Source organism: Thunnus maccoyii, chromosome 23, assembly GCF_910596095.1.
Source record: "Thunnus maccoyii chromosome 23, fThuMac1.1, whole genome shotgun sequence".
In the NCBI taxonomy this organism is placed as follows: domain Eukaryota; kingdom Metazoa; phylum Chordata; class Actinopteri; order Scombriformes; family Scombridae; genus Thunnus; species Thunnus maccoyii.
The window spans coordinates 21,180,892-21,203,220 of record NC_056555.1 but is presented as its reverse complement, the minus strand read 5'-3'; the positions used below and the strand labels follow the sequence as shown (position 1 = coordinate 21,203,220).

Below are 22,329 nucleotides of genomic sequence, written 5' to 3'. Positions count from 1 at the left end.
TGACAAGTAAATATTGCATATGACATTAATTTTAGGTCACACTTTATTGTCTAGGTCCTAATAGCTTCCTGTTAAGAGCTATAAAATTTAGTACCAATTAGAAGAAGTTAGTTGAGAAAATTGTGATGACTAAATATTTATTTATTACTGGAAACTTTATGTTTTTAATTTAATTATTGGATTGTATTCTTGCCTGTAGACAAATTTCACTTTTTTTTTTGCATGTTCAGCTGACTCATTGACTCTCTAGATCAGGCTAACAATTAATTGGAATGATTCAAGTGAACATTTTCTCTACAATAAACACTAAATTACACTGTTCTCTTTCACTTCACTTCCTTAGGTGGGATACATAAAGTTTCTTATCTTACCTTTAAGTAAATTTCCTCAGAATTTACAGTTACATATTAGTTTTTTGCCTGAAAATTCTTAGGAAACTATGAGACCTCCATCTATCAATGAACTTAAATAATACAGTAAATCCACTTTTCTCTTTAACAGCCTGGACATGTTTTTGGTATTTTACACTTTAGAGACTGTCTGAAAACCCCTACAGTAGTAAACATTTCGTACTAAACAGTCGATGAGGAGCGCCTGAATGCACCGTCGTTATTTTTGGCTGGACTGAGGAAGAGGAGGCTCAGTTTCAGCTTGGGACCCGACTTCATGGGCCGCATCCTCCCAAGTATCCGGCTGCTGAACTGGGACACAGCAAGTGTAGAAAAGGGACACATAACTGCAGGTATTTTGTGTGTGCGTGTGTTTCCCCCCCCCTTTTTTTTTTTTTTTTTCGGAAGCACACACTGACACCCCTGCTGCTGCTGCTGCTGCCGTACCGAAGCACTTGCTAAGGTTTGTCTGTTTGTCGATGAAGACTTTGGCAGAGACCACGTTTCCGAAAGGCATGAACATCTGCAGTATGTCCTGGTCTCCGAACTCCTGGGGCAGGTGGTAGATGAAGAGGTTGGCACCTTCGGGACCTGGCGGAGGTGGGGGGGGTGGAGGGGAGGGGAAGGGGGGCGAGATGCAGAGCAGGTATAAGGTCAGAGCAGGTTTTCAGTGCAGAAAGACTGCAGGAGAGGAGAGGGAGCGTGTAGCATTGTGGCGACTGGCGATGCCGTGCTGTCGTCATAGGAACGGAGCTGAAGCACACTGCTTAGCACAATATCGCATGACCTTGAGTTTGTTATTGCTTTTAAACAACATTCTGCAGTTGTATTGAACATTAAACAAGCATGAAAGCTTTTGGTTTTCATTTAATCATTATATTTTGGCACTCTACTCACAAAAGAAGTTCCTTGTTCTCTTGCTTTTGATTCATTCATTCTTTCAGCTGCATGTTGTCTCCCTTAAGAGGGGTCATAGCCCCCCCTCCTCCTCCTCCTCCCCGCCCCCCCTCCCTTTCCATCACACATCCTAATAACTGTAATAGGTCAGATCTCTCAGAATGATTAAATAGACTCTCCTCTGCTAAACGAAGCTGAATTATTGTCACATCTTTGTCTGCCTGGAGGGTTTTGAACTACAGGATGGACCGTGAGGAGAGAAGGAGAGAGAGAATCTTTACAAATGCATTTTTTTTTTTTTGTCGGGAGGCGCAGATGAAAAGTGCAGAAACAAACAGTACGTGGCTGTATTTGTTTTTGCCAGACATTTCATCATCTAGTTTGTATTCAGCGCTGTCGGCTAAAGCTTTTGGGGAAATTTAACTCCCATTATGAGGTTCTGTGTAAAGGTGGCACTTTGCAACAGCACCAGCAGGCAGGAAATTTATCAAGTTTACAGCTCTTCTATGATATAGTAAAAATCAAATGATCGACAATCATAAACAAAAATATCGACAATATTCCCAGAGAGGTCTGGTTAAACACAAATGTCTTCATATTTACTATAAAATATTGACTATAGGTGATACATTTTTTACAATTTATCCTGCTGAAACAATGCAAAGCTCCCTAAAATAAGACTTGTTGCTTTTACATCTATGCTGCATATCAAAAACAGGCATAAAATGTCTTTAGTGCAGGTTTAAATAACATTTAATGCAAGTGAAGTTGGGCTGATTTGCCATAAAATCAACACAGAATGTGATATATGTGGGACTTAATTGTGATTTTATGTTTATTTAGAATATTTAAAAAAGCAACTGATGAAATTTTGGATACAAGAATTTTTCAGCAAAAGCACCCTGTGTGTCCAATAATAATTTATTTTTTACTCGATAAGCAGCTCATTTGAATTCCTTTTCTTATCAGTTTTTATTACAGGCACCAGTTTTCAATAAAATATGTGTGCTTTTGCAGCAGGAAACATAACTTTTGGCTGGTTTTTTCTTATAGATAACTACTACAGGATGCCTCTTGAAAGGATTCATACATAACAGCTTTCCTAGATATTACACAGGTTTAGCTTTTTAGGGGAGAGTTTTATGTGCTGGAGTAAATTCTGCAGGAAATATTGCACACATGTCTAGCCAAAAAAAAAAACCTCTCATTGAGCAGCAGTGATGTGCAGACAGGCAGCCCCCCAAGGCTACTGACCCTCTTTCTGGCTGCCGGCGGCCCCCTGCTGCTGCAGCAGGGACTGGCTGTAGAGGGTGGGCAGCGCTGCGGCGGCGTACTGCTGGATCCCTGAGTAAGCCTGCGTCAGCGCGTCCATGGTGCCCGCCGTCCCGTTGGTAAGCCCTGCGCCGCCCAGGCCTCCGTTTAGAGCCGCCATACCTGAGAGCATTTGAGCAACTTTACATAAAACCCAACAATAAAGAAAGAAGAGTGCACTTACTCATTAGCGCTCCCACTGAAGGTTGTGTTTTTTAACCACACACATACACACACACACACACACACACACACACACACATACACAAAAACACACACAAAAAACTTACAGACAGTCAACACCACACCGACGCTTACACACGGACAGACTTTAGTTAATCATCACAAAAGACACATAAACACAGTGTCTACGTACAAAACAGTTAACATCAGAGCACAGGACTCACACAGTATTAGTATAAACACAATAAATTACAGTATGAGTGTAGCTGATGACAGCCAGAGCTGCACACAGGTGTACGATGCATGCATGCACGCCAAAAAAAAAAACAACACACACACGCTAAGACGCTCTGAGACAACGACAGCAGCGTATACGATGAAACACATGAAAACAGGGACTTGTTTTTCTCCGTTTAGTCATTAAAATAGTTTTTTTTTTTGGTGCATTTTCAGGGAAAGAAAGGGAACTAAAAGATATCTCTAGTTATTCTGTGTTAAATTCTCCTGTTTTTCTTTTAGACTGCCATTTCACTCATGTTTCATTTCATTAATTATGTGGTTTATTTTAGCGTTAAGCCTCCTGTAAAGCACTTTGAATTGGCCTTGTGTATGAAATGCGCTTCACAAATAAAGTTGCTTTTTATTTCACAGACTAATTGATTTACTGACCAATAAACTGAAATATGAAAATTAAATTCTAGATCGTTTCTTCATGATCCTCCATCTTTATGAATGCTTTCAGCTCCTCTAAATGTGTAGAATTATCTCTCTAAAGCTATATCAAATATCAACAGAGAGGTCTTGTTATGTGTGCTTTTCCAACATGTGACGTCTCACTTTTGTGGGAGTTGCGGGGGGGACGGGGGACGGGGGGGACAGGGAGTTGCGGGTTTGAAAGTGAGGGAACGCAGCAGTAACACTCATTAGCTGCTTGTAATGGCTTAATATCACGGCGGAGGGCAACTTGTCTGAGGGGGTCTGACATTGGCTCGGCGTCCTGTCGCCTCACCGTCAGACACAGTGAAATAAATTATCACCGCAGAGCTCTGGATTATAGGTCACTCATTTATTCAGGAATAATTGCACCGGTGACCTTTGCAATTCAATTAAGGCCTAGATGTGTTTAAATGAGGGTGGTCGGTGGCGGAAGGGGGGAGGCGTGTCGAGGAGAGAAAGGGACAAAAACGGGATGCAAAATGACCCGGTCCGTTTTTTTTTTGAAAAAGATGTGTGTGTGTGTGTGTGTGCGTGTGCGTGTGTCCTGTCTGTGTGTCTGCACCTGTGTGCACTCCAGTAGACGCATATATGATTTACACAGTGGATACAGCTACTCCAGCTGAGGAGCGTTAAAGGTCAGAGGAGAATAATGTGGTGGAAGAGGCCGGTAGTACAGGATCTCGGCTGTCATAACAGCGCTGATTAAGATCCCAGCTCCGTCTCCCCAGAGGTCAAAGGCAGGACACACACACACATACACACACCGCACAGCTCGGCAGTTACTGGTAGACCACACACACACACACACACACACACACACACCGCCGTGTAGTCAATACAATTCACATGTGGATAGCAACACGTGTTATCTGCTTCTGATCTGATCCTTTAAACATACAGTTTACTTACTGAGACTTTAAAAAACGACTTCACTTGATACAAAAGCAGCTGGACTTCTAATGTGTTTATAAAAACATAATAACGGTTAATTTTTATCTTTTTTTGATATACAGGTGACGAAATTTTGTATTTTTTGGCAGGAAAATATTTAACTTGTGTATTTTCTAGCATGGAAACGGTCCAATTCAGTATTTTTTTTAGACGTGAAAATGCTTAATTCTTTTAAGTGGAGGAAATTTGTCGAATTTATAAATAATTTTTACATGAAAAAGAGTAATTTTGTTATTTTGGTGGAAGAAAAACTGTCAAACTTTGCATTTTTTGCCACAAAGATAACCATATTTTTTTATTGTGCAACATGAAAGTAGTCAACTACTGTAATTTTTAGGCATTGAAATGGTGAATTATGATACTTTTTTTTGGGCAAATGCTTTCAAATGGCATAAAAATTCTCAAAAACTGTACTTTTGGTGTGATTATGGTTACATTTTAGTCAAATATAGCATTTTTCTGACAGGAAATTGATCAATTTTTATCACATTTACACCACAACACTGAACATCCTCACAGAAGCTCAAAAAAAAAGACGAGTTTCATCTTGTAAAGCTGACAAAAAAAAAAACAAAAAACAACACAACAAACCAAACACAATGGGACACGACTACGACGCCGTTGATCCCACACAGAGACAGACGCGTGAGGCGACAGCAGCGCGCCCGACTCTGCCAGGACGACACGCCAGCACTCGTACAGCAAGCATAACCCAGGACACAACCAGGAAGCGGATGGAGAGATGGAAAAAAAAACAAAAAACAAAAAAAAAATGGATGGATGAATAAATCCAAGCCCAGATGAGTGGAAGAAATAGCTGTCATAGAGAGAGTGAAGACAAATTTATCATTGAGTGAAACTGAGACACAGAGAGACGATGTCTTATATTAACATTAACATTATAATTTCTTGTCCCTGTTGTTTATTTCTCTTTTTAATCTCTTTAATCTTGTAAAATAGAGATTTAAATGTCAAAAAATGTCCAAAAATGAACAGATGATTGGCCAGATGTGTGAAATATATGTATATAAATAAAGCATTTGACATTAGAGTTGGATAAATATATGGTTTTTGATGTACTAACCCTTTTAAAGATAATATTAGATACAGAATATTGGTAATTTAGTGCTGTTTTCTTCCTCTATTTAGTACAAATGCTGCATGTTCTTAATGAATTCAGTTTTTATAGACTTTAACGGAGAGTTTTAGTGAAAAAATCTGCAAAAAAATGTCATTTTTAATTAAAAAAAATCAAAAACCTCATATAGATCAAACCCTAATGACTGCCTGGTAGCTGTGCTGCTGCGACGCTTCGTCTCTCTGCGTCGACTCAAAGGTCGTGGTGGTGGAGTGTGCGTGATCGGAGGTTGGAGGGTGGAGGGTGGAGGTGGTGTGGCTGATGGCAGGGTGAATACTCACTGTTGACGCTACCTGCTAGTGCATTAATGTTGTTCAGGCCCACAGTTGCACCTGCCAGGCCCTGCAGGGTGCCCAAAGAGGTCAGAGAGTTCATGGCACCGGCGTTGGAGCTGGCTGTGGTGCCCGCTGCTGGGGAAAGAAGAAGACGGAGAGGAAGAGGAAGAGGAAGAGGAAGAGGAGAGGAAGAGGAAGAAGAGGAGGAGGAGACAAAGAAGCACAGGTGTTATACAAGCATTTAACAAGGTTCCTCGAGTACAGGTGAAGGTTTTCTTATTAAAACCTTAATAGAAGGTGCAACACGTACAAACTAAACATCAGTAAATTGTCATTAAAACAGCTGCTGGGATGAACGGCTGCCTCTACGGGGCTTTTATTTTCTTATCTTGTATGTTTGGGTTTGTGTGTTATCCTTCTCTACAGATTCCCATGCAGCTTGGTTTAGTGAGCTGATCAGCAACTTTATGATTCAGCTTCTAAAAATAATCATTTTTTGATGATGAATCTATCAATTTTTCGTCCAGATTCAGTTAGAATCCCGACTAAATCTGTTATTTGATTAGTTTTAATTACTTTCCAAATTCTCTGGAAGCATCGCCACTGCAGCCAAAGTTAAAAGCGCACATACCAACTCTCTCATTTTCACCATTTCTGACTGTACTTTGCTGCACATCTGATATATAAAACCTGCATTTCCTACGATCATAACAACTAATTAGCTTCTGCAGACGTCATGCACTCTCTAAACTTTTTTTTTTTTTTTTTTTGCAAGATTTGTCTTGTCAGATTTGACCTGCAGGAAGACATCACGCTGTACTTCCAGTGCAAAGCTTTAAAAAGCGTTAAAGCTTTTTTTCAGCGTCTGGTAAAGATGAATGCAGGGAGGCCAATGGAGAAAAAAAAAAGCACTTCACAATATATCGTTTATTTAAGTAGAGCCGGCGTGAATGGAGAAAACTGAAAGCATGTTCCCGACAAGAAGCAAAGAAGAGGTTCAAGGGAAATGTGATCTTGAAGCAACAAATTATCTTCACGCTTGTCTCTCATTCTTTCCTGGATCTGTAGCAGCGTGTCTCAGTTATTGTAATGCTGATGTTGAAAAATATTATCAGTAGCACCTTTAATTAATAAGTATAAAAAAAAAACCCCAAATGAAAATACATCTACGGTATCAAAGAGGAGTGCTGTATGCTTTTATAGATCAGGAAATATTCACAATAGAAGGTATATTGCAGGATTTTTTTTTTTTTTGCGTTCAAGGTGATGCTGTAATGGCATTAAAAACACAAGGACCATTCAAAAAAAAAGCAGACATACTGTGTGTACAAAGAGGCAAGAGCACAATCAGAGTAACCTTTCGCAATCATAAAACTTTCTGAATTCTACCTTTATTTATATTCAAACTACTTTTTTTTTTTTTTTCTCCTCAAGCACAGTCGGGTTTCAGATCAGTTAATCATGTTGTCACTGACACCGACAGACACACACACACACAAAAATAACACACACACATACACAGAGAGAGAGAGAGAGAGAGAGAGAGAGAGAGAACTGACTGACGAGTGAATCCAAACACGTAGCGGACGCACGGACTCACACACCTGAAACGCACACTTGATGTGTGAAATGTGTGCCATACATGAGCTGTGCTATGTCAGTGGGGTAGGTGGGTGGGTGGGATGGCGGGAAATATGGTGCACAAAGCTTGCATCCTTGTTCTGTTTTTTTTCTTTTATAGAGAGAGAGAAAGAGAGAGAGAGAGAGAGAGAGGAAGAAGAAGAAGAAGAGAAAAAAAAAGATTCAATCTATTCATTTACCCTTGATCTCATCAAAGCGATGCCAACAAAGCAGGATTGCCGCTGAATATATTAAGAAATGGTGTGATAAAGGGAGCATTATGTCAGCACATGGTGCAAAAACAAAAAAAAAAAAAAAATAAAAGAAGAAAAAAAAAAAAAGACGCTGGCCTGTCTCCATGCAGAACTGTCTATATTTATCAAAACTGGTGTGTGACGTTGTCGGTTTCATGCAGTATAGCGCCGCTCATTCACACTGAGTAGCTCAACCTGAGTGTGTACTATTCAAGGTTGGACTGACATTCAGATAGAGAGAGAGAGAGAGAGAGAGAGAGAGAGAGAGAGAGAGAGAGAGAGAGAGAGAGGCTGGAATAAAACAGAGAAGGTGAAAAGTAAGAGACGAGAAGAGGGGCATTCACCGGCTCGGTGGGAAGCAGGAAGTGAGGATGGAAGCGGCAGCTAACGTGGAGGAAGGAGAAGAAGAAGAAGAAGAGGGTTACGGGTGGTGGAGGAGAGGGGGGGAAGAGGAGGGAGGGAGGGAGGTGAGGGGTAGCTTTTCATATTCATGCTCTGTTGGGAGTGTGCTCCAAAAGAGAGAGCAAAACCACGGCTGCTGGAGCGAGGCCGAGCCGACATGAAAGGGGAGAATGATGGAGCAGAAACAGGGAGCTTGTCAAAAGGAGGGCAGCAGCAAAAGACGAGGGCAACGAGAAGGAACACAAGGAGAGAGGGGAAAGAAGGAGGAGGAGGAGGGAGGAAGGAGGGAGGAAGGGAAAGAAAAAGGGAGGAGAGAGAGTCTGAAGGTGGCAGTATTTAACCTGAGCTGAGTTCAGACATCAACCCAGTAGCTTTAAAAAAAAACCCCCCTCCATCCATCCCAGCCACGAACAGTGACACAACAGTAACACACACACACAGGTGGTGCAAACAAACCCGTCCACCGGGAAACAACAAATCTACTGTCCTTAAGTTCCTACATGGGTCTGTAGAGCTGTTGAAGTGAGGCGCAAAAAAAAACAAAACAAAAACAAAATAAAAACAACACATAGGTCTGAATCTGACGGGGAGGGAAAAAAAAAAAAAAGCACACATACAGTACATGCACACGCGCACACATATACAGTGCGTGTATCACGGGATGGTTTTTGTCGGGGTCACACGGTGAGGAAGTGAGGTGTTCAAAGACAGGAGGACGCAGGTGGGGGGTGGGGGGGGAGGCGGCGCATCAACAACACAGCAATGGTTTCTCTAGTAAAGATGGAGAGGCGGAGACGGTGGATACACACACACACACACACACACACACACACACACACCATGGGAATGTGCCAGAAACACTGACGCTGAAGGTCTGAACAATGAAGATGACGATGTTTCTGCAACGGTGATGGTTTCGGTGATGTGGCGGTGATGATGTGCCTGGGGGGGATCATGATGGGCGACAACACTGGTAATGGTAACGATGGAGAGCGGAGGACGTAGGCAGGCGTTGGGCCCCCCCACCCCTCCCCGGCGTCGGACCCCCCAACCTGAGTGGCTGCGGCGTTACCTGGGCTGGCCAACGCTCCCAGGGAGGCGGCGTTGGAGGACAGGGGGTTTGCGGTGGAGGGGCTGGCTGAGTTTTGGGCCGCCGCCGCTGCCGCCGCTAAAGTAGCCAGGTTCTGCAACTGCAGAGCACTCATACCTGGAGAGAGGAGCCAGAGAGGGTGGTGTCAAACCTGGGGAGCGAGGCTTGAGGCGTGGGCTTGGGTCGCCTGGCTGGACCGGGGGACAGTGCTGTCTCTTGGTGTCCGATGGTGAGCAAGAGTAGCAGTGGAGATACTGTACTTATGTGCCTGGAAATGTTTCCTTCTTTATCTAACTTGAGGAAAATGTTTCTGTGAAGAGTCTGTAGTGTGTGAAGACAAACACTACAGAAGCTGATTTCACTAATAAGTCCCAAATGTGTGTAAATCAGTAAAAGCAGCTGTTGTAGTGTTTAGGTTTTGGTGCGATTCTCTGAGGCAGAACTGCTCTGGAGGCAGAAGAAATCTCAGTAATTTAGTTAAACTTATAGTTTTCTGTCGAAGCAGCACTTGAGTTCTTTTTTTGGCTGTTTTGTTTTATGTTTTTTTGGCCTTTTATATCATTGTATATTTGACTAGAGATCCATCTTTAGTCTGCTAACTTTAGCCTCTATGAACAAACATCTACATATCTATAATATTGGACCATGATTAGAGCCTGCAAGATATAGACTTTTTTTGTGTTTATGTAGTAAAAAAAGTCAGTTATTTTGCAATTTCATACATTTTTACAAGCGTATACCATTAAATATATGTATAAAAATGGTATTTTTTTAAGCTATGGAATCTTGTGGCTGTCATTAATATGGATATTTGAGAAGGAAAAAAAAAACATTTAACTTTTTGGCTTTTTATTCCTTAAATTTTGTTACTGAGAGGTTGTGACAGAGATATATATATCGACTTCTATCAAAAAAATAAGTAAATACTAGATGACAGTAAATTTAGAACAGTTAAACGCTAATAAAGAAATGTTTTTTACATTTCTTTGCTAAAATTGTGTAACAATTTGGTGTTAAATTGTTATCAATAAAATATGATACTAAATACAAGAAAACAACATATTTTGAACATTAATTAATGAAGATAACAGCCAGAGATTCATTTACTTCAATGTTAACATCAGTGCAGCTCTCTCTGTGATAGACATTAGCCTGCTATAGCTCTGCTAACAATGTTTTTAGCTTTAGACTAAATATTAAAAGTTTATCCCTTTTATCAGTCAAACTGCAGGCTGAACTCTTTTCATCGTGCTTGCTAGCGTTAGCATACAGGCCTGTATTTAAGCATAATTAATGACTACACGCCAGCGCCTAAATGATGGCGAAGCAAAGGCTATAAAACACCTTCTGTGAGTACAAGTTGACCTTTCACCTTACTTCACGCTACGTCTGTGTGTGTGTGTGTGTGTGTGTGTATTGTGAGGTATTGTCAGTATAAAAACCCTCATGAAGCAAACAGTCATGTCTTACCGCAGAAGAAGCCTCCTCTGACTCATGAGCTTGTTAGAGTACAAGTTAAAGGGTGGACACTGTCAATGTGAGGTGTATGTGTCGTATATACAGTCTGGATGTATATACAGTACCATGGGAATACACACACACACACACACACACACACACTCACACTCTCTCTCACACACACACACACACACACAGAGAAAAACAGACACACACACACACAAACAAACAAGACACCATGAAGAAGAAAATCCATCTTGTTTGACACCGTGGTGAATGATCGGAGGTTATAACATCCAAAACAAAACATATCCGTCACCCAGACGCAGCAAACCGAAAGCAGCCAATGACAACAGATGGCTGGATTCATCACTGGGATTCACAGTTCTGATTGGTTAATTAAATGTTTAAAAAAAAAAAAAAGAAAAGAAAAGAAAAGCCAACTGCCCGATTTCTAAATGTTCTGTTTCTAGGTTGTTGTGACAATCTGCTGCAACAGGAAGTGATGAGCGTGTAACATTTGTGACTTTTTAACTCATCTGTGCTTACTTACGACCGCACTCTCTCATTTTTCTGTGATACATCAAACGTTTGTGTTTATTTTTTTTTTTTATAAGGCGCACGACGCATCACACGAGCAAGACGAGTGTTGCTGGTTCATGCGGACTCGTTCTCCGTTGCACAGCAGGAAAAAAAAAAAAAGGCTGTTTATAAGAGCCGTCCTTCATGGCTCTTTATTGTAATATAAAGGAGATTTTTTTTTTTTTTATATATATATATGGCCTTTCTCTCTCTCTCTCTCCACCTCTGTTGGATTTTTTCTGAGAATGGCTGAAAGAAGCGGTTTGACCACAGCGGCTCAGATACATCCACACATACGTGTTTTAGGGGATACACAATGTAAACAAATAGTTATTGTAGAGCATTGAAGTGGCATTGTGCTGTAGTCACTTCCTTTATCTCGTTATGTTCTTTTCTGCACTTCCTATTCTTATATTTTATAGTTTTTCTGTCTTTTGCTCCTTTTGTTTCCTCTCCTCTCCCTCTTCCTTCCCTTCTCCTTTCTGCTTCTAATTCCCAGTTTCTTCCTTCCTTTATTCACTTCTCCATTTCCTTTCCTTTCATTCCCTGCCCAGCTTTTTTTCTGCTCTCTCTCTTCTCTTGCCTGTTTCCTTTCCTTTTATACAATTTTAGCTTTCTTTCCTACTTTCCCACCTTTTCTTTTCCATCTTTTCCTTTTCCTCCCATCCGATTCCCCCATTTCTTACCTGCCTTATTATTATTTTCTCTCCTCTTTTTTCCATTTCCTCTCCCTCACCTCTTTTTATTCCTATTTTTTCATACCTTTCTTCCTCCTGCACCCTTTTCTTTTACCCTTTCCTTTCATTTCAACACCTTTCTTCTTCTTTTTTTGCTTTCCTGCCTTCTAATTTAGCCATTTTTTCTGCTCTTTTTTCCATTTCCTTTCCCACCTTTTCTACGTCCTTTCTTTTATTTCCTCCCTTCCTATAATCCTGTTTTTCTTCTCTTCCTTTTTTCCATTCCTTTTCTTCAGCTGATGACAAAGATGACTCTACAGCATCCCTCTCTCTCTCTCTCTCTTCTTCCCCCTTTTCTCAAAGCAGCTCTACACCAATTCTTACTCGCGTTTGTCAAAGGCCCCCTTCTTCTTCCTCATTGAACATACATTTTCGAGACAGTTATAAGGAGAAAGGGAGCAGGCAGGAGATAAAAATAACTGGGTTAGAAGGGAATAAAGTAGCGATGACGCCGCGCCGCACGGAGAGAGAGAGAGAGAAAGAAGGCAAAGAAAGGAAAGACAAGTATGAGACAAATACAATCTACTTCCCACATCAGAGTATCCGGGCTGTGCAGATGGTACGCAGAGTGTGCGAGCGACTGTGAGTACATATGTGTGTGTGTGTGCGAGGATGCATGTGTGTGTGTGTGTGCGCGTGTGCTATGCAGTCTGTATGGCAGAGCCGGGCCTGCACCAGGCTGGCGTTAGCTGCGTTTAATTGAATGCTCATTGGTGTAATTGAAGCCTCTCAGCTCTGCAGCTCCTCGTGTTAAAGACTGGGACCAGATGTCATTCAGCTGTCTCACATCTCCTGCCAATCACTAATGCTCGCTCGCTCTCTCTCTCTCTCTCTCTCTCTTGCACGCGCAGATGGAGGACCGACAGATCCTCCAGATTCAGACACCGTTACTCACCCTTGCTTCCAAATCCCAGAGCCTATTTTTCCATGTATGTGTGTGTGTGTGTGTGTGTTTTCGCTCAACAGCAGACTGGGCAAAAAAATTAAATCAGCAGTAGGGAAATTGCAACGCGTTGTAACTTCAGGGGAACACGACAGAGTACAAGAAGAGTCTAAAAAAAAAACACACTCCCCTGTTTTCTCTCCGTGTCAACTGACTAAACAGCGTACAATTGAGAGCTTGACACCTTACCGAGAAACTTGCTGAGAAATAGAAGAAGAAGAAGAAGAAGAAGAGACGGAAGGTAGAACAGAGTGCGAAAAAGGCTGGAGGGAGACGTAAAAAGGTGAGATGAAGAAATTGTGTGATTGAAGAAGGAGGTGGGAGGTGCAAGAGTATCTGCAATAATAAAAAAAAAGAAGAAGAAGAAGTTTAAAATAAATAGAAAAAGAGAGGAGACGGGTGGCGAGAAAAGAAAAGAAGAGTTTAATGGAAAGAGAGAAGGCGATGAAGGCGAGTATCCGCGTGTCTCTGGAAGTCTTAAACTTAAATTTAAAGCCTTCAAAAGAAAACGATATATCTTAAATATAGAGATTTTTATCTTGTTCTGACGTTTAATAGGAGGCTTCTCGACGTGCTCAAGCCTGAGATTATACAGAAGTAGGTTAATACGATATACATTTTTTATTACATCAGCTTCACTTAAGAGAATCGGACCGTCCCTCAACACTTTATTTCTTATTTCCTTGTGTCCTTTTTCTTCGTTTTTTTTTTTTTTTTTATCAGCTTTCTATCTTTTTAAATTGGCTTGAAATTCAATTCTTGTAGCATCATATTCTCTTTAACTTGCAGATACTCTTGAAAGGAAAATAAAGGAAGGTAGAGATGACAGATGACAGACCCTCGGCGGCGGTAGGAGAGCAGTAGATGGCGCCAGCCTGCAGTGCAAGATATCCAACCGAAAGGAGCCGACTTTTAAACCATTTTCTACACTCTCTTCTCCCCCCCTTTTTTTTTTCTTTTTCTTCCCTCCTTTCAGTGATTCATCCATCCCTGACAAAGCCTTGGTGCTACTGTTACACGCCCAGGGCACAACTCTTGTCTGGCCTCATTAAAAGATCAAGACAAATCTTAGCAACAGTTAATAAATCTTCAGGGCAAAGATCTCTCTTTACTCCACCATGCGAGTTCATCTGTTATGCTCTTTGGTCCTCTTTTAGAAGTCTGTGAAAAAAAAAAATATAACAGAGAGGCGCAACAAAGAGTCCATTGCCGTGGTAGATCGTAGTTTCAGAGAGGAGGGGTGGGGAGGGAGGGAAGGCGGGAGGGAGGGAGGGGGGGGTTTATCGACTGATTTTTGACTCACCGGCCATCTGCTGGATCCCGCTGAAGGCTCCTAGGTTACTGGAGGAGGTTGCCTGCTGAAGCAACTGATGAAAAGAAAAAGAAAGAGAGAAGAGAGAGGAGAGACAGAAGAACAAGGAAGGAGAAACAATGTGAGCCGGGCGGATAACGGAAAAAAAGCTTAATACATGTCTATAAAAATGCTACACGGAGAAGCTAAACCTCGTAATGAGCGATTTAGCAATGTGGTCTTTGCATCAGTGCTCGATGAGTAAATGAGCTGTTAATATAGTTTGATCTCTCCTCTAAGCGAGCACTGTTTGTATTCCGCCATAATTCTCCCAGACAAGTTGAGCATGAAAGCTCTAATCTAGCTGACTAATTAGATTCCAAAACAAAAGTGGAATACTGATGCTGTCAAAAAACTCATCCTTCAAAGACTTGAATTAACAGCAAATTAACATCTTGTTTCTATTGTGTTTGTGATTTTTTTTAACCCCCCCCTCCACCCCCCTCCCAGAATAGAGCTTAATCTTTTCAAAACAGTGAGAAAGAGGATTGAAAGAGCAGAAAAATATGGGAAACCAATTCACAAAACACTTTTTATCTCCAGTTTTTTTTTTCCCTCCAAAAAAATAAATCAATATCCAGTAAAGGAAGGAGCTCTGTTCTCCCTCATTTAAAAAGACAGGTGCAAATTGCACTCAGGATCAAACAAATAGACTTTTAAGATGTGTATTTTAAGGGAGGGGAGGGGGAGTTTGGGGGGAGGGGGGGCGATTAATTTAGAAACTGAAGAGGAGGGTTAGTAAATGAGTCGAGGGGGTTAGCGCCAAAAAACTTTTCGAGGGAGGAGTCCGGAGAGTGACGAGGATCTCCAGGAGAGAGAGAATGAGGTTTCTGAAACTTATTAAAACAAAATTTTTAAAAAAAAAATCAAACAAACGAGCGTCTCGGATGCGGCGCAGAGATGAGTAGACTCTCAGGGGCTCCGTACCGGGCTCAAACCAAATAACTTTTTTTTTTTAATATCACAGAAATTTTCACAATTAGTGAATATGTTGGAAATATATTCACTCATTATTATTGTCTCCAAATATATGCAGAATAATAGAGGAGTCCAATGAGAGTAAAGCAACCCCGTCTCCCACAAATTATGTTTATATAATAGTTCTGCCTTGAAGGAGAAGTAATTGTTGCAGGATTATGTTGAGCTTTCAGTCCACAAAGTGCTACGTTATTACACTGCAACGAAGTCATGGAGGTGGTTTGTGTGCAAAGTGCAGGACTACAACTACAACTACAACACTTTGGTTAATATTAAGGCAAGATTGTGGTTTTGGTTTAATAACTAAGTGCTCTAAATTGCCTACAAATAACCATAAAAACATTAATAATGGTTTAGTTGCTTTGTATTATAGAGAAAACAACTAAAATCTGTCAGTGATATGTAACATTTTGAGTCTTTCCTCATTATGTTGCTAAAAAACCTTAATAATATATGTAATATTTATAAAAAATAAGATGAATATGAGAGTTTATGATCCGACGCACCTGCACATGAGACTTTCTGCAGCGCAAGAACTTTGTTGTCAAATTGTATTCATCATTTCTAGGAGACAAGGTTTGGATAAAGATATCAAGATTTTTTTTTTTTCTGATATAACAAGCCAAAAAATATAAATTTTTATTTTCCCCCCAGTTTTCTGATAGTTGTCTGATCAAAAACAGGAGAAACAAAACATGAGACATTCTGTGATTATTGTAGATTACAGTTTGCTGCCTGTAGAATAAACATGTCTTCAAATTCAATACTAAATTTAAAAAAAACAACACAGAAATCTCTCCGTAATTCATCCTTGCATCGGCAGATTCATCGCTATTATTTTGCATGGAAGTTTTTACACTTCCAAAACTGTATCCTTGCAATTTTTTGAGATATTGAACATAAACTAATATCTTCCGGCGGCGACGTCGCACCCCTAATTCAGAGACCTCATTTTCTCACAATACCACAATCCAAAGAGGAAGATGAGGAAGAGGAACAACAGCAGGGCTAAAGGAGGAATATGAAGAAAATGAAAAGATGGAAGAAGAGACTATGAGAGTATTTGGGGATTTTTTTTTTTTTTCAGGTTGGGTGTTTTCGGTGGGGGCACTGACTGCGGCGGCGCTGGCCATGGGGCTGCAGTAAGGGGTGGTGGAGGAGGAGGTGATGGTGGAGGTGGGCGACGCGGCGGCTCTCCTTACAGCCAGATACTGCGGAGTGAGGCCGCCCAGGCCCGTCAGGCTCCCCCAGGTGGTCGCACTGTTGAGCTGCTGCATCTGCTGCGCCAGCTGCTGCTGCAGACGCCGCTGCTCCTTGTCCTTCTGCGTGTCGGCGAACTTCACCACGATGGGAGACGAGCAGCCCTGCAGGGGAGGGGAGAGGGGGAGAGGAGAGGGAGAAATAGATGGAGAAGAGAAGAGGAAATGAGACAAGAAAGAGAGGAGAGGTGAAAGAAAAAGGAAAAGGAAGAGGAGGAGATGAGAGTAGAGGTTGGATGAGAAGATGAGAAGAAACCAGGAAGCGGAAAAGATTAAAAAAAAGGGATGAGAGAGGAGAGAAAAGGAGAAGAAGAAGAAGAGAAAAGAGGAAAAGGGAGAAAAGGAGAGTTAGAGAAGCTGTTTTTTGCTTATTCAGTCACTAAATGTACATAAACACACTCTTAAAACTTAAATATAATGGCTTTATATGATGATAGCAGGTAGAAAACACACATATACATAAAAAATGATTAAAGTACTTTAAGCGTCTAATAAAGTTCATCCACAAAGGCTGAAAAACGCACATTTTTGTATTAACAAACTTTTTTTCTTCAGCAAAGAAAGACTAAAATCTACTCTCAATTAAAACTGCTTTGTAAAATTCTCTCTCACATACACACTTACACAGTGACACAGGACACATACACACACACACACACACACACACATATACAGAGTCACACAGGAAACTTGACTCTAAAGCCAGTGGGCTTTCTTCTTTCCCCCACAAGGGCTCAGTTATCTCCGAGTCCAGAACGGTTTCACCAGAAACAGATTTCCCGAGTTCTCCAACTATTTCATCATCTCATATAAAGAGAGACTTGATGTGTGTGTGTGTGTGTGTTAGTGTGTTAGTGTGTGTGAAAGAGAGAAAGAGAGAGAAAGACAGAAAAGAAAGATGAGAGAGAGAAAGAGAGAGAGAGAGAGATTGGGATGACCAAAAAGAGAGAGGTTGAGAGGGCAAGAGGAAAGATTTAGAGATTTGGACGATCATAAGAGGTGTGTCTAATTGACTAAATTTCTATTCCACAGAGTTGCAGTGTGTGTGTGTGTGTGTGTGTGTGTGTGTGCGTGAGACATGAATGAACTGAGTCAAGGTAGGTATCATATTGGACATCCAGGACACACACTTACTAACAACTACAACATGAAAGAAAAAAAAAACAACCCAGAAAAATCTCCTGATGGAAGTTGCAACAACAGCTGAAACACTGCAAAGCTGAAACAGTTTATAATCTATCACACCACACCGTTACTCACACACTGCAATCAAAGCCTAACTAGGGGCAAATCCGTTTCGAAAAAAGAAAGGCAATCTGCCAGAGGAGAATAAGAACCTTTTGATTGAAACATTTAGTTTGAGGCACGATCAGCACTCAGCAGGGGAGGGAAGGGATTTGGCTACTTTGCAGCTAGAGCGACACAAAGAGTGTGTGACTGCGGGTGAAGTGTGAAAATGTGTAGAGGTGCATGTATGAGGTGTAAAAGTGTTGTGAGAGATCAGTGCAAACACTGTAAAAAAAAAAATAAATCTCACAATTAGTTCACTGAAATCAACTTTATCTTTTAGCATTAACTCAATGCAATTAGTCAAGTTATGAATGCAAAACTCTTTCAGAACTCATAGTAACGATCAAAAATGTTGATTGCTAATTAGCATATTTACCAGCTTGCACTGTATTTAAATTTAAACTGCATAAAACCCTTATTTGTTCTACTTGGGAGTAAGTTACATGATCTAAATTACATCTTTTATGAGCATATGTTAGACATGTAGTGTTTCAACTTATAGATATAAAATAAAGTGACAAATCCTCACCTTTGACAAGCCTGAACCAAAAAAAACTATGCTGTAATCCCAGATTCACAGACTATAGTCGTAGCCGTCGCTATTTCAGTGTGTTTACAGTTCATGAAAGTTAATTGTAACATTTTGGTCGCCTAAAAAAGTCTTGTTCAGTGTTTGTTTGTACTAAAAGACCCTCTAAGGAGTCAGATGTTCAGTTTTTTTCTAGTAAGTACATTTTTTAAGTACATATTTTTTGCTAGCGACAATTAGCATTAGCTTTAGCATTATCACCATTAACCATACACTGTAAATGACCAAGCTAGCAAGCTAGACCAAGCTAGCAGCTAGCCACTAGTGATTACTTTTTTGATAGATTAATACTTTCATTCATAAAATGTCAAAAGTAGTAAAAAAAAAAGAAAACCTGCTAAAAGTTACCAGAGCCCAGGGTGAGCCCAAAATATGAAATAAAGTGGTAAATCCTCACCTTTGACAAACCTGAACCAAAGAAAAACTATACTGTAATTCCAGATTCACAGACTATAGCTGTATTTCAGTGTGTTTACAGTTCATGAAAGTTAATTGTAACATTTTGATCACCTAAAAAAGTCTTGTTCAGCGTTTGGTTGTACTAAAAGGCTCTCTAAGTACATTTTTTAAGTACATATTTTTCGCTAGCGAAAATGAGCATTAGCTTTAGCATTAGCATAACACCATTAACCATACACTGTAAATGTACCGTGTGCTAACCAAGCTAGCAGCTAGCCGCTAGTGTTGTTGTCAGCTCCACCCTCTCATCTAAATATGGTCACCTCTGGCTCCAAAAATCCAAGATGGCGACAGTCAAAATGCAAACTCAAGTCCACAAACCAATGGGTGACGTCACCGTGGCTACGTCCATTATTTTTTTTACAGACTATGGTTTATCCCACCGCCAGATTGAAATATTTTGCGCCAAAATATCTACAACTCCAAATATATTAATGTTAATGGAAATTTTACAGTGTCAAAATCCATGAAATTTACATGATTAACACTTAATGCTATTAGTACATTTTTTGATAGTAGGCTACTAATTTATTTGCTATGTTTTGACATACAGGAAAATCATATTGTGTAAAACCATTTTTTCTCATGAAAGATGTACAACATGTACAGTATACTATCACTAACATGCCAAATAATGGTATTTCTGGGTAGCCTTAATTATCGTGGAAATTAGAATATTGAATTCCTAGCTAAGACATGCAGTGACAATGCCAAAGGTGTTTAAATAAAGGGAGTGAGAACAGCCTGACGTTCAGCCAATTTGACATTAGAGCAACTACTAAATCAGTTGATGTAGAATTTTAAGACAACCTGGTCATTCATTTTTTAAAACTGAAACAATTTAATGTTTTTAACAGTGTACCTGTACGCTTATATGTGTGTTTTTCTGTGTGTGTGTGACCAAACAACCACTCCTCTGTGGGCCAGGGATCGACTTTGTCAGCTGAATGAGCATGTCTGCTGTCTGACGGCAGCTCGGCCATATTTACTCCGTCTCTCCACCAGTCATTTTCCCTCTTTATTCTGGCCGCCGACAGATAAAAGAGAGGAGACGATGGGAGAATTGCATTCGGAGGGAGAGTGTCAGTCTAGGGCCTCGCCGCTGCAGTCGATTCCCCTTGAGACAGGAGCTCCCTATCTCTCTCTGCTAAATATCTCATTACTCCAGCTGACACCCAGTGAGCAGGGGGGAAACGTAGCCCAGAATGAGAGTCCTGCCCTGGGAGAGGGGCCGAGGGCCAGGGGCCTCTACGCCTGCCGCTGGTGGTTCTCCTTGAAAACTGGCTGCGCTTTAAAGCAGCATACTGAGTGTTTTTATGCGACTGGCCCGCTGGTCAACTTTGCCATTAAATGATGAGAACATGTGGCAGGGAAGTGGCAGCTTCTGCCATCTGTTGCTTTCGCTCAAAGAAACAAATCACCATTGATTTTACTTCAGGGGGATTTTTAATATTTCATCATAGATTAGTAATAGCTTGAACTTTTATATATCAAACAATGTCCGACTGTTGTGCTAATGAGCCTATGAGTACGATGAAACAAAAGAACATCACTGTCCGGGAAAACCATGCATCACTACATTGGAATTTTTTTGCACAATGAATGAAACCCCATTTTTACAGTATATATATAGTCTGCATTTCTTTCAGCAATAGCAATCAAAGGTCTAGTGTGTAGAATTTAGTGGCATCTAGAGGAACTGACTTGGCAGAAATGGAATATAATATTCATAAGTATGTTTTAATTAGTGTATAACCTCATGAAAATAAGAATTATTTTGTTTTCATTACTTTAGAATGAGCCCTTTATGTCTACATAGGGAGCAATTCCTTTTCCACGGAGTACGCCATGTTGCACCGCCATGTTTCTACAGTCACCCAGAACACATAAACTAAACACTGGCTCTAGAGAGGACCTTTCGCAGCAGTTTTTGTCTCTGTATATGCTTGGAAGGGGAGGGGGGGTTATCAGGTGGTTGCAATCTGCAACCTCACCACTAGATGCCACTAAATCTTACACAGTGGACCTGTAAATGTATTTACAGTCTGTAATTACTCATCTATACACTGGTTTTTATTGTGAGTGGCGGAGTCTGCCGTTCCCACACTGGACTCAGATTACCTTCACATGCATGAGGGATTCTCAGGCGACGTGTAATCCAGTGGCTCGTTTCACCAAATTTGCAACACTACACTAACACTAACATTAACACTACATTCGCAACACATGCGTGACTGTAGGACACACAAATTTATGAGCAATTTGCGAGTGGAAATCATTTGTGAAAAGCGGTACCGGCAGCCTTTGTGATCGGCATGTAAGCAGTGCTTGCAAATTGCTTTTTAAAAACAAGCCCCATGGTGATTTCTTTGATATTAGCCTCATTATTTCCTGTTCACTTTCATACCGCCATATTAGAGCTGTGTTAAGTTGCTGCTAATGCAAACCAAACACTTCCTGCTGCTGCTGCTGTTTCACACTAAAAGCATTCAACTGGCAAAAAACAGGCATTTTACTGTGAAGCGCTAACAGGAAACACTATGTATTTTTCACTGAGGTTAACACTGATAGTGATCGCTCCTCAAAAATGCATCTACAAAACAAGACAACTGTAATTTTCTGCATTTTTTTTGTCATTGGATCAATTTTACTGCAAAGAGTAATGGAGCTGGGGGCAATTACACCCACAATTACACACAATTACACACAAAATACACAAAATTTATTAATAAAGAGCAATTAGTGTTATCCAACATGAGAAAACGTATTTATAGAGTAAAAAATCTGTTGCTATTTTGTCTTAAATGGTCTTTGGATTCATATATTGTTGCAATAACATGTCTTTAACTCAGTGTTGGTGGTGCAGCATTGATGTATTTTTAAAAGTATTTCAGGAGAGATTTTTAGCTGCAGACAGTCTCCCAACTTTCACATCTTAAGAAAAAAAAAAAAAAAGAAGCGCTTGGAGTCTCACAGGAAGCTTTCTCTCCAGGAGACGTTTCTACAGGGAAAACACTCCTCTCTGAAATGTTATTTTTGCCTGTTTTGTACAATTTTCAGACAAGTCTCCGACACTAAAAAATGCCACACCTTTATACATTTCTTCTTCTACAGCACATACGATGAAGTTTGGATCATCAAAGACTGACATATGGTTGATTTTGGTTTCATTTAGCAGGTAAATTGTCCCTTTTAAAACCTTCTTCCCTGCAGTGCATATTACATATTTCATCTGTGTTGTATGTCTACTGTATTATAAGTCAAACTGTGTGATGATGAGGTATGTTTGATGATATCCTGACATCACCCTGCACCTGTGACTGACAGATGGGTCTGTGTAGGCCGACCTGACTGACAACCTATAGTCTGAAAATGATGCTGCAGACAGAAAAAATAAGCACCTGGCATAATTATGGTATCTAAATTTACAATTATGTAATTACACCATATGGAACA

General features: G+C 40.5%; 1 protein-coding gene across 9 annotated transcripts in view; it reads right to left on the bottom strand.

The window, feature by feature from the left end:
* The window catches only part of LOC121890480 (CUGBP Elav-like family member 2), a 159,872-nt gene that overhangs the window by 5,538 nt on the left and 132,005 nt on the right, over positions 1 to 22,329 (bottom strand). For 2 of the 9 annotated variants that reach the window (XM_042402773.1, XM_042402774.1), the window contains exons 7-12: positions 16,392 to 16,640; positions 14,251 to 14,314; positions 9,210 to 9,344; positions 5,868 to 5,996; positions 2,541 to 2,720; positions 837 to 980 (exon numbers count right to left, since the gene is read on the bottom strand). In XM_042402773.1, the coding sequence (XP_042258707.1) occupies positions 837 to 980; positions 2,541 to 2,720; positions 5,868 to 5,996; positions 9,210 to 9,344; positions 14,251 to 14,314; positions 16,392 to 16,640 (901 nt within the window). The remainder of the gene's footprint in view (positions 1 to 836; positions 981 to 2,540; positions 2,721 to 5,867; positions 5,997 to 9,209; positions 9,345 to 14,250; positions 14,315 to 16,391; positions 16,641 to 22,329) is intronic. The other 7 variants (XM_042402777.1, XM_042402778.1, XM_042402780.1 and 4 more) reach the window with 5 other exon arrangements.